Here is a 16,627-nt window from a genome sequence, read left to right as displayed (position 1 = left end):
TAAGATTCAAACCCAGATGATCTAACTTGAGAACTGATGCTCAATGTATAAACATTTTCTCCTTTATGTCCTTCAGAATGCCCATTTTCCATCTGTAACCAAACATATGAAACACATCAATTTCTTTTATGGGCCTTAACTTCACCATAGATCTCTCAATAAATCTTAACTGGGTGCTGGGTTATGGAGAAGCATATTAACGATAGAGGTGGCAGTGAAGTTGACCTGATTTTAGTTCTTAGAAGAATGAAGTATGTTACTTTGAAAGACATGAAAGGTTATTAACATGTTGATACCTAGGAGAATACAGTGCCTTAAAGTGAAGAATTCCACTGCACTCTTCCACTGAGTTCAATGGCACCAGGTGAAGGAGGAAGTAACAGGAGAGTTTGAGCTTTAAACCTGGTGGATAGTGTCCCTTGGTGGCATCTGCTTTTTCATCTTAAAATTCTAAAAATCTTCATTGTAGACTGTCTTGCACTTTACCATCCAGACTTTCGACCCAGCCAACTAAAAGAAGTAGAATTTCAGAGAAATAACAGGAGTGGGTAGAAATCCTGGGACAATTCATTTCCTTGACAAGCTAGTTTCCCTCTCTTGTGATCACCTGACATTCAGCATATTTCTGATAAATCAAATCTAACTAATACTTGTTAAATGAAGTAAAAGCAACCAATTGTACTAGAATTTGTGTATTGTCAGGTCATCTGGTCTTCAGGCCCCTGTCCAGCCTAAAATATGGATGTCCAGAACCATTCAGTGGGCCCTGGAGACAGAAGAGATGATTTGGCATGGACTGTCCTATCCATTCTGAGAGCCATGTGGCGGGACACATTAGCAGTCTCAGCAGCTCTGATCCTGGCTGCCTAAGCGTGCTCACTGGGGTGGGGGACAAGTCTATCTGTCACTGCTGAGCAAGGAAAGCCATCAGCAGAATGCTAAGTCACATTTCAGCAGCGCTGATTGATTCACAGAGATGGCACAGATGTGACCTCCTCCATCAAAGTCAACATTTGCTTGGCCCTCTAAATTTCAGAAAAATACAAATGTAAGTAAAAAAAATAACCACAAACTCCACCTCTAGTATGAGAGCCATTTTTCCAGCAATTTTAATGCCTGCCAAGTTTCCAGAGCCATGCTAGAGGCTGACAATGACATAAAAATCATCTAAGATATGAATCCTCTTCTCTACAATATTAATTATCATAAAGTTGCAACAATCATATATCTTCAGAAATCACAGACTTGACAGGTGTCTTTACCACTTGTGATTTCCTTTTCAAATTAAAAAAAAACAACAGGAGCATGCCAGTCACCGTGGTGTGCACACCTGCAATCCAGCAGGAAGATTGCAAGTTGGAGACCACCTGGGCAATCTAGCAAGACCCTGGCTCAAAACAAATTTTTAAAGAAAGAGCTGGAGGTGTAGCTCAGCCTACCAATGTGCCTGGCAATGTATGAGGCTCTGGGTTCAATCCTCATCAACACACACGCACGCTCGCACATGCGCGCGCACACACAAACAGATAAACTAGGTGTGCTTGTGCTCTGTCTCCCCTTTGTCTAGAATGGCCTGCTCTTCATCTTTCTCAGAGCACCTTCCTAATTGATCCAAAGCCCGGCTTGGCTGCCACCTCAGTGACAGGAGCCTTGACAGCTCCTCCAGCTAATCAATCCTCATCACTTCCCTTTCATCTCCCATCACATCCTTGCAATTCAAGATGCTGCTGCCACAGTCTGGTATGTGTCTGGCTCTGCTCCTCAGTGGCCTCCATGCTTGAGGTTCTTGAAGGTGCTGGCTCTTCTTCAGAGTTATCTCTGAGTAACAGACAAATTCAGAAGTCCAGGTTCCAAACCAGACCCTCTGACTCGGGATTTCCCAGATGTTGGCCCAAAAAACTTTGTTTTAATTTATTCTTCACAGGTGGATGAGTTACAGCCAAGGCTTAGAAGGCAATGGATATTGTGTCTGATTCCTCCAGAATCAAGCACAAGCCCCAGAACAAAGCAGGTGCTCAGATCAGGTTGATGGACTGAATTAATTAATTGCACCTGTTTTATTATTCCTTGAGGGTTCTAGTGACACCAACTTGAAGGGTCAACTCAAATGTTTTTGTGTTCTCTTCTTGACAATCTCTGGCCTTCTCTAGCCATGTTCTTTGGTGAGTTCCAGGGTTTAAGCCTGATATCCAGAAATATGTTCTTTTGAATAGTGACTCTATCAAATTTTAATAATAGGTCAATAACTTGTTAATAAATAAGTTAGAGTTTAAAAGTAGATGGGATTTGTTCAAAAGTTGTGACAAAGAAATGAAGATTAATTTTAAAGGAACTCCCTGCATATTCGTGCATGTGTCCAAATTTAGACTAGGAAAGAAAAACCCAAGAAATTATCTATTCGGAGGTCTGTGACTAAATTTCTAACCATTTGATGGACATTTGCACCCTCGAAACTAACATATTCAAAATGGAACTTCTTATTTCCTCTCCTAAGCAGCTCTTTTTCCTTGTTCCAAATAAGAGCAGAAGTTTAGAGAACAGGGAGATGGTACCACATATTCAAGGACTCGCAATGACAGAGTCCTGGCTTGCCATTTGCCTTCTTCCCCATGAGGAACCTGGGAGAAGTAGCCCAAAGAATAATAAACTAATACAAATCAAAATGCCACTTGATGAATATCTGAGTCAGGATCCAATAACCCAGGGAAATGTCTCATGGCTTCAAACAGCACTGCCTAGGCTGAAGCCTGAAGTGAGCCTTCCATTTCTTTTCTGTTATTTGAACTGAAATCTTAAGAACAGTCCAGTCAACCTTCCCCGTGCAGAGAGGAAATGAGAGAGGAATACTTGGGCAGATCCTCGGAGAAAGCCTTGGTCTAATTTACCTTCTCATCTCTGGGCTCAGAGGAGTCGGGAAGAGGAGAACCATGCCTGGGCCTAGCTCTCAGAGACAGAGTCTACCTAGTTCAGTTGTCAAGGGACTGAGAAAGAAAAGCATGGCAGCAGGTGTCCCTGTATAGTAGTAAAACTGAGCCCAGGGAAATGGCCTAGTCTCAGATGCACCATATTGAAAACCACCTCCAGCCTAACGGGAAGTGGGCAGAAGTGGACCCAGCAGGAGAGAAGCAGCCACAAGTTACCTCTCCTTTCCCTCTGGCTTTTTGGGAAAAGGTAGCTATTCAAGCTCCAAATCCCCACAAGCCAAGCAAATTCCATTCTCCTGTAGTAGCCTATAGGCTGTGCACACACGCATGTGTGTGTGCATTCGTGTGTGTGTTTGGCGGTTACAACTAGGGGTGGGGAGTGCATCTGGTAGCTAGTGGGTAGAGCAACCTGCAAAGCACACAGCAGCTGCTCACAGCAAAGAACAACATGGTATGAAAACAGCAATAGTGTGGAGCTTGAGAAACCCTTGATTGGAAGGGGGAAACAGTTGGTACACACTCTACTTACACACAAAGAAACTGCTCTTTACATTTATTATCCCATGTAATTCTGATAGAAATCCCACATTAAAACAGGTGAGGATCAGAAACCCAGAGACAGTGAGAACGAGTTCAAGGTGAGAGGTCCAGAAGGAAGCAGAAAGTGATGGAAACCACATTTTCTGATTCTCCCTCATGTTCATTCCTCCACCACATTCCTCTTCACCCACACCACTCCTCTCTTCCGTAGCGCCATGGCCAATGGTGTGACAGAGCTGCCTGGATAAAGGTCTTTGGGTGGCTCAGCCCACAGTCATTTCAATTAGTCCAGGTTTTTCCTTTCTTTAGCCAGACTCTTGTGACAAGTGCTGCCTGGGAACAGCACTTTCTGTCCATGATGGACAGGATACATCAAGGAAGCACTTTCAGTCCTTTGTTTTTAAACTCAACATTTTATTCATCTCATTGTTTTGGAGAAGGTAGACTAGGCTTTTGCTTGCTCTTCTGGAATAAAGGCTGATTGTCAACACAGATTCCTTGGTCTAAAACAAAAGTGTCCACAGAGGGAGCATGGATAGGTGAGGATAAAACAGATTTGGCTCTCAGTTCCTTCCTCACTGGCCTTGCTTCTCTCTCTGGCTTATGTCCTTCTTGTATTTTAACTCAGCCCTTACTTTGTGTATCCTTCAGCACAAAGGCCTTCCTCAGATGCACCAGGTTCTTCAGGTTCTCCACTCATTTTCTTGCTTCTTCTAGAACATGGTTCTTCCCACAGTTCACTTGGCTAGGACCTTCTTTTCCTTCACATTTCAATACAGATACTATTTCCTCAAAGAACCTCTCCGTGAACCTCCCTCAATCTAAATCAGTCTTTCTTTATTCGTGTCACTTTGTGCACTTAGAGTATATTCTTTTTTGTTTTGTTTTGTTTTGTTTCATACCGGGGATTGAACTCGGGTCCTTGCGCTTGTGAGGCAGGTGGCAGAAACACTGGGCTAAATCCCCAGCCCAACATGTAGTATATTCTTTATTTATCTATGCAATGCTTGCCTCTGCCCTAAAAGAAAAGAGTTCCAGGAGAGCAAAAACCATGTTGGCTGGGTTCACTGCTGTTGCGTGAATGGTCCGGTCTTAGTCATTGTTCTCATGGCTGAAACACAATACCCACGGCTTACAACAGGAAAAGTTTATTTTGGTTTATGGTTAGTAGAGTTCAGTCTATAGTCAGCTGGCTCCAAAACAGGGCAGGATGGCAGAGGGAAATGACAGAGGAGAGCTGCTCATCTTGTGGCATACAGAAAGCAGAGAGAAGGTGAAGGGAGGGCACGAAAGAGAGATATGTCCTTCCAGGCCACACCCCCAGGGACCCAACTGCTCCAATCAGGCTCCACCTCCAAACATTTAGCTATAAATGCATCAGTGGACTATCTACTCATGAGTACAGCTATAAATGCATCAGTGGACTATCTACTCATGAGTACAGCTATAAATGCATCAGTGCACTATCTATTCATGAGTACAGCATTGCCAGGATCCAATCACCACCCAAAAGCCCCACCAATGAGCACATGAGGCTTTGGAGGACGTTGTAGATCTAAACTGTTTCAGGCCCCAAAAAACTCATGTTGAAGTTGAATACCCCCATTTGGTATTTGGAGAGTGGAAATTTAATCTGACTGTGGTATTTGGGTTGGGACCTTTGAGGCAAGGTTAGATGACACAAAGCAGGGGCATTGGTCCAAAGGGGCAATGGCTTTATAAGAAAAGAACCCAGGGAGCTCAGCCACTCTCTACCTGTGATTTCTGCACTTTTGGGTCTCTATGGCAAGCTCCCACCAGTAAGAGAAAACCTCATCAGATGCATCCTCCTGATTTTGAACTACCCAGACTTCAGACCCATGTGCCAAATAAACCTCTTTCCTTTTTAAATTAATTTGTCTATGGGATTCAGTTATAGTGACAGGAAACTAAGATACTCACCAATGCATAGACCGAAGGCACCATTAAAATATTTTTTAATGAAAAATTAAAGAGCATTGGTTAAATTACTTAACCTCTTTGAGATTTATACACTATCTGTACAATACAGGAATTAACTCCAACTTCACAAAGTTGTTAGAATGAAGTAAAGTGGCATATCTTAATATCCTAGTACAATAACTGAACACAAGTCCAATATCATTAAAAACCTGAGAGTGTTTAATCTTAATTCTTTGACTAAATTACTTTCCAGGTGGCCTGGAATGAGTACTATGCCTCTCTGAGCTTCTTCATTTCCTGAATTATTAAGTTATACTCTAGAAAAACATCCAAAAAGCAGCAATTTCATAATTTTTCTTTTACCTGGATTTTACGTAGAAAAGCTGACCGTATGGCCACCCGAGGCCCACAGTTCTTCATAGAAAAGGCAGTCGGTGTCTGAATGGTGAGCGAGTGGAAGGTGAAACTTGCTGAGGGCTCTGCCCACCCCTCTCCAAGCAATCTGCTGTCCTGGCTGGTCGCTGTTGGTAAGGAACACAGTGAGATTAGCACTGATCTCCCACAGGGGCAAGCAAGGGCTGCAGTTTCAAGGGCTCTGTCATGGGTCTGGTGGAATGGGGACAGCAGAGCCCTCAGGAGCCACGCTGTCTTGACAGGCATCTTGGTCACACAGATGAGGCAGGGGGACATCACTATGGGAATTCTGCCGGCCTGCTGCTGCCTTTAGAGCCTGGCCCTGCTAGGAGCGGAGTATGGAAGGACAGAGAAGCCTGGGAAGAGCCAAGAGAGAACGAATGTTTCTATACAGCCCAGCCCGCCAGCCCTCTGGGATCTCTGGGTTGCAGCCCTTGGATTTAATTAGAATTTATATCAAGGCCAGTGACAGGGGACTTAGAGTTCCCCGCAGACCTTTCTCAGAGCTGCATCCCTCTCTACCATCCTTTTTCCTGTCCCAAATGGTATCAGGAGGGTGGGAAGCCCCCTTCACAGTAACCTGACTGTTTACTACCGTCCTGCATTTATGGTGAAATATTGGTGCACAGAAAGCTGCGAATTCCCCAAAGCCCAACCTGAGCCCTCACAGAAGAAGTTGTCTGAAAAAGCACAGTTCTCAGATGGCGTCCCTGGTGTTCCTGTCCCCCACCTCTAAGTAACTTCTTGATTCACTTTATGGCAGCCTAACCTATCATCCTCAGCTTTAGCTCTCTCTTGAGGCCGTGACAGACCTCCCACTTCCTATTTCTCCCAGCCCTAGGACACATCACAAACACAGTCACCTTCTACTTGGAAAATGTAGTTTGAAGTAGAAACTCGATACCCTAAGAATTGTCTCACAGGATCACAGAATTCCTAACTACCCAGCAGAGGACCTATCATAATTCTTACCAGCACCCTGCTAGCTTGCTACAACTTTAAGGGTAGGGCCTGTTCTCCTTCCTCTTTCCATCTTCAGTGTTAGGCAAAACACGCTGCACACAGGAAGTGATCGGGATTTCTTGATTAACTCATTTCTACTATTTTGACTGATAGGGCACCATGCCCAACGTGTGCAGCTGAATTTCCAGTCTGAGACCTTGAGGGGGGCGGGGGATTCCTCCCTCTGTGCCATCTCTCCATGTCTCTACCCTCTGCAGTCAGCCCCAAGGATGTCATCCATATCCCTGTTGCTATGACATTGATAAGCAGATTGGTTTTCAAAGGCCCTTGGCAGTGCAACACACTTCATAGTTGTTTTGACAGGCAATAGACGCTAAGGACAGCTCTATAAGGAGAAGAGAAATTACTGACTTTTCAGGACAAGGACCGAATCTTGTCCAGGATGTTTACAAAACTCACTGACCTGTGGCAACATGAACAGAGAGAAGCACTTGGTTCATTGTTAGAGACCAGGTGTGTAGGCTGTGCACAGATGCCAAGATGAGCTCTTTCACACCGCTGTAGTTCAGGCCCTTGGGTACACCTGACAAAAAGGGTTGGGGCTGTGGTTACTCAACTAGAACCAGCTCGTGCAGATGGGCAGATGACCAGCAGAGTTCTCAGCTAAGCACAGACTCACTCTCTCCTTTTCCAACTTCTAGCTTGCTGCAAACACTTACAAACCAGATTTTGTTAAAGGATTTTCCATCAGTCAAAACTTCACAGACAGAATACTGTCGGAATTTACAATGCCATAGCCAACAGCTGCAATCAGAGTACATTAGTAAACTAATTGTGCTTTTCCTAATTGTCTTTACACCTACTCTGTAAGCAAAATAAAACAGCAGGGATTTGGTAGAAATAAGTCCTGGATTAGCATTCTATGTTCTACTGCAGTGATTCTGAATTCACACAAATTGTGAAACTTCTCTGATATTCAGCATATTTACAGTAAAATAAGAGCAATAAGAACAACATGTAGATCACAGAATTATTTTGAGAACCAACTCAGATAATATCTGTTCTTTTAAATGATGATAGTACACAAATGTTGGTTATCCAACAGGTCATTTAATGAGCTACACTAATAGGGAATCCTGACATTATAAGGTCATTTCATTGTTGGGTTTGTAAATTTTCCATTATTTTAGCTACATTAGTCAGCACTCAGTGTTGGGTCACAGGATCAAGTAGTTGCACTGCCACCCTTATTTCTAAAACAACACTGTGGGTCACACAAGAAAGGGCGGAGCCTGACAGCTAATCAGCTGCTCTTGGGCTGAAGGAACTGGATGTCTCCAGCCTGGAGAACAGAAGGCTGAAGGATAGGTGATCACTCTTTTCAAACATTGCACTGTTTGTCTTATAGAAGATGAGGGGACGTGAAAAGTATTAAGGACAGTGGCTCTGGCTACTTCCAGACTGAAAAGCCAGAACAGTTAAAGTGAAACCAGCTCAGTGTAAAAGCTCACACTGCACTAACATCTATGAGACCCTGGGCAACTCTGCCTTGCATGTTCTCAAGCCTGGTTACATGTACAACATGTCAAAGCTGCCCAAATATCAGACAATGAAATCCAGATCTCTGGCTATGGAGGGCATGGACATAAGTACTTTTTAAATACTTCCCAGATGACTGCAGTGAACAACTAGAGCCATCATCCGCCTACATAAAGAAATAAGGACCCCTTAGCTCTCATTTTTCAGGATTTAAGAAACTTAACTCATGGGATTTCCTTCTTATGGATAACTCAAGAGTTTCTATAGTTAAAGTTTAGCTTCATGTCACTTAACAAAGAGCACGGTCTTTTACTTGATAAGCAACAAAAAGCTCAGAGTATCAGAAGCAAATTAAAGGAGTTCTTGTCTCAGATTAACCATAGAACACATATAAAGTCATGAATGAAATTTGTTATATTTTAACAATAATAATAAATTTTTATTGAGGCTCTACTATGGTTAAAATTTGTGCTAAATATTTAATTTATAGTAATTATTTCATTAAATACCCCTAAGAACTATATGGACTAGTCAATAAAATGTAATGTTTCAGATTTTAAAAGAATCATAATTTGGTTATAGCCAGTGACAACAAAGATGTTAGGAAATAAACATGTTGTTAATGAGAAAGAAACTAGAAAGTTATCTTTGGTAAAAATGTCAGTATGCTATCTATTTTACAATGTCCTTAATTTTTAAAACAGCAATACAGTGCCTAGGAACTATTCCACAGATATATGGATGTTAAAATACATATGTACAATTATGTGTATATGTATATGTAATATACATACACAATTACACCACTGTCATGTCTATCATAAGCAAGTGTATCCATACAGAGGAATAGTTGTAACTACGAAGAAGAGTATGGTGTATTTAAAGATGTAGTCAGACAAAAGATCTCCAAGTTAAAAATGAGAAGATGCAGATCAATGTGTAATTCCATTTTTATCAAAAAGACACCAATGCACATACATTACATGTATATAAATTCATAAATGTTTTTGGAAAAATTGTATCAGCTTATTAATAGATATAACTCTTGAAGAATGGGACTGAGAATTCAGAGGTGGTAATGTGGGGAGACTTTTATATTATTTATACTTTACTGCATTGTTTATAAAATGCAGTATAAGAATTTCATACTAACCTAATTTAAAAATTATCTTCCGGAAAAATTACTCGCTAGTTTCAATAATTAGCTAAGATAGCCCAGTCTCTAAACTTTTTCTGAAATAAATTAAGAAGCATAATTGCTAGAGAAGAGCTACAGGGAGACAGGTAAGTGGCATATAGTCATCTCAAATCGTACACCAATCTGTCTCTTACCGCTCTTTAAATCGGTAATCTCTGCAAGAGCTTCACCTTAGCACTTGGCTTCCAGGAAAGGAAATGGACTTGTCGGAGATTTGAGAGACTCAGCCTCATGTTCACAGCTGGGAAGCTCCTGTTACTCAGTTTGGGAATGGATGGCGGATGTCTGACTCCAGGGTCCATGTCACGGCCATTAATAATATCATCGGCCAAGAACAGAATCCTGATGTGCGCTCAGTGGTGTCACTGAAGGAGACTGTACTCTAAGTCATGTATCATGTGGTCAAATGTTCCGGACAGAGAGAACAGCTCAGGCCATGTTTGGATGTTTTCTATCATCTGGAAGCGTGATGCTGTGATGGACGCTGCTGGTTTTGATTGAAATTCCCAGAACCACCGTGTAGGAATCGCTTAAGTGATACGAAAAGATGAGTGCAGTGGTTCTCAAAGTGTGGTCCCTGAACCAGCAGCATCAGCATCTTCTCTGAAATTCAAATTCTCACTCTCAGCACCCCACCCCTGCTATGACCCAGTGACACGAGAACTGCAGGGTTTGGCCCAGCAACCTGTATTTCAGCAAATGCTTCAAGTGACGTTGACGCCTCCAAAGTTTGAAAACTGCTGGCTTAGGCTAAAAGGGATTTAAGGTAAGTCCTTCATAGTATCTGTTTCCCGGACACAAAGGATAGAAAGTGTAATGTCATTTGTATTCATTGCAAATGGACAATAGAACGACAAAAAGTCGCCTTGCAAATATAGTCAACTACCTGTGTCTGAGGTATAATTCAACACAGGCTGAGCATCTCTGTCCAAAAATACAAAATTTTCATTACTTCAAAACCCAAAACTCTTTTGAGTGCCAACACAATCCAAAACAAAATCCAAAATCTGAAATCTTCCAAAACTGGGAATTTCTTGATGTGATGATAAATGGGTAGTTTAGGGTCCATCTCCACAGGCTACTTCCTGTGCACTAAGAAGTTATATTTACTGAATTCCAATCATTTCCTATTTCATTTATCTGATCTAATTCCCTCAACACCATTGCAAGGTGGATACAGTACTCTTGGATTTGAGTTGAGAAAGCTGAAGTTCAGAGGAGTTAAGGGTCTGCCTAATGTCCCACAGCTAGACTTGCATGACTAGAATTCGAAGTGAGGTTGGTCTGAGACAAAGACCTTACTTTTACATTCACAGTTACAGTTTTTGTGTCTCTTAGTGTTAATGCTCCCGTGAAGATGTGTCCCAGAAAGAGCAGAGAAACCAGTAGCTCTTCAACTACTTTATGGCAAATGTAAAGAAAATCTCCCCAAAATGTAGAATGGGGAGAGGAGAAGCACTCTAAGCTTTAGGTTTAAGAAAGAATTCCTTGACAGTGAAAATTATTTCTGTCATCTATTCCTGATTAATCGGAAGACCCAAGGAGACAGACAACCCAAAAGAACCGTCAGGGCTGGACTCTGGTTACAGAGAATGGGGTTAATAAGCATGTGATCCTGCTCTGGGTTAGAGTGAGCCACAAAACATTCATTCTTCACTGAATCTCTGTGAGCATCAGCCCCTATGCCCTGGCCGTGTACAAATTCCCATGTTTCTTCTCAGAAGCTTTCACAGTTCTATTTCTGTGCAATTATTCAAATAATCTTTCTCCCATGAGGAGAGAGTCTGTATTGGCTTCTCTCGGTAACTCTAGCTTCAAGCATACCAGCGAGCAGTCAGAGCTCACTAAGCACTTCCTGGGCAAATAGATAAAAGGTCACCCTGATGTTCTTATACTGTCAGACACAATTAGGCTGAACTGTTCAACTATAATGCTGCTTGGGAGGCAGATTTTCACTGTCTTTCTTAGAACTTTTCCAGGGATTTTTAGGGATACATTTACATTTTTTGCACTCTCCCCACTACATTGTATTTATTGTTGTATTTATTACTTACTGGTTTTACACAGTGGGAGATCATTTAACAGTTGCTAGAGGTACAAAATAGAAACCACATCTATTTATTTGTTACCCTATAAGTAGAAATCGAAGATTTATTGTCACAAAAAATTCTTATCAGTGTAAAGTTTCCCTATAATACAAATCTATAGGGAGCATGCTTTTCAGCCATCCCCTTTTGCGATTACAGAAAAAAAATTCATCCTAGGAATAATAGTGAAATCCCTCCTACCTTGCATGAGGAAGATGGTAAAGTCTTTTAAGATTGTAACAGTGCTGCCCAAAACCAGGACGGAAAAAACAAAGCTGCAGATTGGGTCAGCAATTTTGTAGTCAGGCTGGAAAATACAGCAACTTGGGTTAATTGAAAATTCATACTTCCCATGAAGAAATCTCAATTAAGAAGATGAGTAAACCTCTGTGTTTCCATCCTTTTCTGTTACCCTTTTACTCTCCTGACAGTTGGAATCCAACTCAAAGACATTGGCATGAGATCTTCCCTGAAGACTTAGTTTTTCTCTTAGTTTTATACTGATGACTAAAGAACGGAAGACTATTGGACACCCTCTCCCCAGAACTTCAGATCTAAGGTGGAAAGCACTGTTAAGAGTTCATTCAAGAGGCCTGGTTTAACTTCTCTCAAATTAATGCAAGTACAGAGTGTGTAATGAAACTATGCACAAAGATGGCCACATTATACATGAGGAGCAAAACGGTATCATTTATTCAGAGCTTGCGCCTGTCCAACATATAACCTGCCCTTGGTCTTGGCAGACTGGGATTAGTTTATTTCTTTTCCTCTCCAGTATGACACATGCTCGAGACAGGCATCTTTGATGCTTTCCTATAGGTTTAAGCCAACGTGTCATTCTTGTCCTGTCCCTCCACTGGAACTGCTGGCTTCAGATTGAAACACATGCCATTCTGCCCTTGATGAAGTTCAATGCCATGGAAGAGTCCATGTCCCACTTGCCCTGAGAAACTCACCATTCAACCTGGCATGTGTAAGGGACACCAACTTTCCACCTGTGCTTACAATTTTTGAGTATTTTTGCCTTAAATTCGAAGCTTTCAGTGAGCATTTTGCTCAACTGAAGCCATATATTTCACTGTAATTTTTACTTATATGTTTCCCCATTTAGGAAAAATTTTTTTAGGGGGAAAAAAAGTCCCTGTGATTTGAACAATCATGAGGCAAAAAGACAGAGCTAAATGCCTCCCCTCAACCCACCTGTTCGTTGTAAGTACTGTATTACCAGATAGAGATCTGTACTGAATACTTATTTGTTCAGGGGAAGAGACCGGGCCAGAATTCACTCCCACTTTGCATTAGCATCGTTGGAGCGGGGCTCGCCTGGCTCAGGAGCAATGCTGACAGGAGAGTGAAAACAGGCCCTCTCGCAAGCAAGAGCAGGTACAAGATTCAGACTAGGTGGATCGGACTCCCTGTCCCAGAAACATGAATCTTCAGCAATGATAAGAACAGGGGAAATGTGTTTGAATTACATTTATTTTAGCATGGCGCCTTCGAGAGAAATTAGTTTCTGAAAACTGGATACTGAAGTTTGTCCTTTTTTCTATCTTAATTTTTTGTCCTGAAATACATTCAATAAATTTCAGCCAATAAGTGTGGATTTTGCTAAAGTGAGCCAGAGATCTTTTCTGTTGTTTACAACGTAAGAACCCTAAGGTGTTCTCAATTGCATTGCTGTCCATCTTAATACCACAATGAAAATAGCCATTTTCTTGAAACACCGGCAGCCCAATAGTTACATGCCTCTTAGGACTTTGAGAAAGACTAAGAGTTCAAACTTTGAGTGTCTTTTAATCTTGCAAAGTAGTTTGTGTAGCTAAACATAGCCTGTGATATTGATAATAGTGGAAAGCCTGCTTCTGTACTACCTAATTCATATACTTACTATGGTGGGAAAATGTAAACACACTCATCTTAAAGGAGATGACAAGTGTGCTGATTAGCACACTGATGCTCTGGAACACATCTCCAAGGGTGTGCACAAATGCTGCTCTGACACCGGCATTAGCTTGCACTTCCTTGTGATTGTGGTCAAGGCATTCCTGGTGCAAAAGCACACTTATTCTGAAAGAGATAACATTGCTCTCGCACACATGATATTAACCAGTAAAAACCTATGGCACAATGAAGGAGTTAGCAATGGCACCTGGAATCCAAAAGGGCAGGTAGTTAAAATATTATGCTTTAAAAATGTATTCTTTTGGACTAATGTGTGAACAGAAGTGTATCCTAGAACTTAAAAACTTTCCCACAAGGACCAACTATAAAAATTCCCCTCAGTTTTCTCATTTATCTACCATTTATCCACTCATTTTCTCATTTATCATTTAAGTGGATAAATTTCAGATTAAAATTGAGAAAACATAATTTCTTTGATGAAAATCAGTCATTTCATAATGAAGACATAATCTCATTCATCTGCTAAATACTAGGCCTGAAGACTTAATGTCAAGCTTTGGTAGAGTTTGACTAAGTATAATGGTTCCAAATGTAGAAAGCAGCAGAAAGGGACAAAATAAAATAAAAAGGAGTGAATCTCATCATCATTGGGGTTTTAAAGCTTTCATTTTACTTAATTTTGTAAATTTCCATGAGTATTTGAAATTGGGATAATTTTCTAATGGCCAATGATAGGAATAATATGCTTACATATGTACAGTTACATCTCCAGAAACAGAAATACACTGATGTATCTCTAAATTCCTTGTGTGTATGTATACATAGATGTGCACAACATATTGCAAGGTGTGACATCTCTTGTGACATAGTGGAAGGCACTAAAATTGTGCACCCAATTTTATTTCTCCATAGCTTAAAGAGGTACTAGAACAAAGGTAAATGAGCCCTGTTTCACAGATGGCTAACAAAGAGTGTTTTACCTAGGGAGCTTTTCTGAGTATTTAGGAATAAAAATTTTTTAAAAGACCCTAAATTTATTGTTTATCACATCCCAGTCTTTTTGCAGGCGAAGTGTTTGATAAATCTCAGATCATCACCACAAAGTGGAATGACTGCTATCTCCCAAGATTTGAACATCCCAGAATGCACAAAGTGATTGTCAGTGCTTAGGAAGAAATTCACCCCTAACTAGGAGTTTCCATTCAAAGTTCTCCAGGCAGCCTGATATGGCTGGCAGTAAACAGGCCATCTTTCAGTTCAACTGTACATGCTCAGCGCATTTTCCAGTCACTGTTTTACTCACTCCATTTAAAACGAGGGAAGTATACTTGGAAACTCCTGTCAGGCTCTGTTAAATGCTTGGGCCATAAAAGTGAGGGAGTCCCTCCCCAGGGTAGCTTTGCTTATGATGAGGGCAGCCAGGATATCTCTCTCTCTCTCTCTCTCTCTCTCTCTCTCTCTCTCTCTCTCTCTCTCTCTCACACACACACACACACACACACACACACACACACAAATGGAAATTTCTAGTTATAATACATCTATTAAGAATTGGTGCTATGAATAGTATCAATGGAAAAGTCTGATGTGTTTAGATACAGTGCCTCAGCTGAATCTAAAAGATCATGCTAGAGTTAAATAGAATGAGAAGAGGGAATGTTTTAGGCAGAAAAGCTTAGCCTGCAAAAGCCATAAGGCTCAGTCTACAACCCTCATCACAGATTCCCTTCATGACTTCTCCTGTAACTTTCTGTCCTGGTTTTGGGTCCCCCAAAGATAGGCTTATTCCCAAATTGGAGTTCTGATATATCTACATTCAGACAATAGAGCACTCGAAACCTGTAACCCCAGTGCTTGGAGGAAATATTACAGGCACTCAGCACCTTTATCCATAAATAACTATCAGCTCACAAAGGGAGCCACCACTTTCAGTTTCCTTGTCGTCTAAGTATGAAAAGTACTTGCAATGTTAAGGTCAGTGCTCAAAAGCAGTTTCAGTAAAAAGAACATTGGGATCCTATCTGTTTTGAAAGTGAAATTCCATCATTAAGGTCCCAGACCGACATAGTGGTTGGCTAGGTATATCCTTTGTCTTTGGTTAGCTTTGACACAACCTATGTGCCATTTGACTCCCAGGAAATTATTAATATTTACTTTCTTCCTACTGCCTTGAGGACATGTTGTTCTCCTTATGCAAAGATGTTGTTATTGACCCCAATCAGCAGGGTATATGCTCTGCAATATTTATCTCCTAAAGGACAGATTTACATTGATCTGCCCATACTTTTTCTTCCATTGCCAATGTGAAATACAGTTGCAAGTTAACTGGTAGGAGATAGGATCTAGACTTTGACAGCAGATCAGGGAACATAATTGTTTAGCTCAAAGACTTTGAGCAATAGTTCACAAACTGAGAGGTGGGAACTGAAGCATCAAAGAGAAAAATGATCTGAGCATTTTCTATCTGTACATGCTCAGCTTGACTCTAATTCCAGAGACCCCCTTATGCCTTCTCTTAAGACCCACTGATTAAAGCAACATTCTTCTATCATTATCTGCTTCACTTTCATATGAAAACTTACATCATGGCATGCATCAAGCTGTGTTGTGAGTAGGCAGATGGTAAGTAGATGATACCAGATTATCTCATTTCAATGCTTGGTACCAGTTTTGTTTCAGATTTTAGAGTCTCTTGAATATTGGAATATTTCATAGATTTCAGCAGTTATGCATCTCTAATCTGAAAATCCAAAATTCTCCAACAACCAGAATTTTGAGCATCACACTGGTGCTCAAAAGTTTCTGCTTTCAGAGCATTTCAGAGTTGGGATTTTTAGATTAAGGATGCTCAATCTGTATATGACTTTCCTCTCACTGGTGTGACAAATTACTACTTTAAAACAACACAAATTGATTGTCTTATAGTTCTGTAGGTCAGAAGTGTAAAGTAGATTTATAAAACTATATTCATTCTGGAGTTTCATGGGGAGGACTTATTTTCTTGCTTTCTCCTGCTTTTACAGGCTATTTACATTCTATGGCTCCCTCCAGCTTCAATTCCACGGTGTAGCCTCTTCCTTCTCCTCTGACCTCCTGCCTCCTTGACCTTCGGGCCCACT

At 41.1% G+C, this 16,627-nt stretch overlaps 1 protein-coding gene across 1 annotated transcript in view; it reads right to left on the bottom strand.

Annotated features, from left to right (window-relative positions):
• Positions 1-16,627, bottom strand: part of Slc30a8 (solute carrier family 30 member 8) — a 195,914-nt gene that overhangs the window by 2,114 nt on the left and 177,173 nt on the right. Inside the window, 4 exon segments of the mRNA XM_087190739.1 lie at positions 5,769-5,926; positions 7,246-7,365; positions 11,808-11,913; positions 13,517-13,673. Of these exon segments, the coding sequence (XP_087046865.1) occupies positions 5,769-5,926; positions 7,246-7,365; positions 11,808-11,913; positions 13,517-13,673 (541 nt within the window).

This window comes from Heterocephalus glaber, unplaced genomic scaffold, assembly GCF_053883595.1.
Source record: "Heterocephalus glaber isolate CG9 unplaced genomic scaffold, H.glaber_assembly_v1.0 deba00001555, whole genome shotgun sequence".
Taxonomy (NCBI): Eukaryota; Metazoa; Chordata; class Mammalia; order Rodentia; family Bathyergidae; genus Heterocephalus; species Heterocephalus glaber.
The sequence above is the reverse complement of the archived record's forward strand: the minus strand, read 5'-3'. Positions and strand labels throughout refer to the sequence as shown.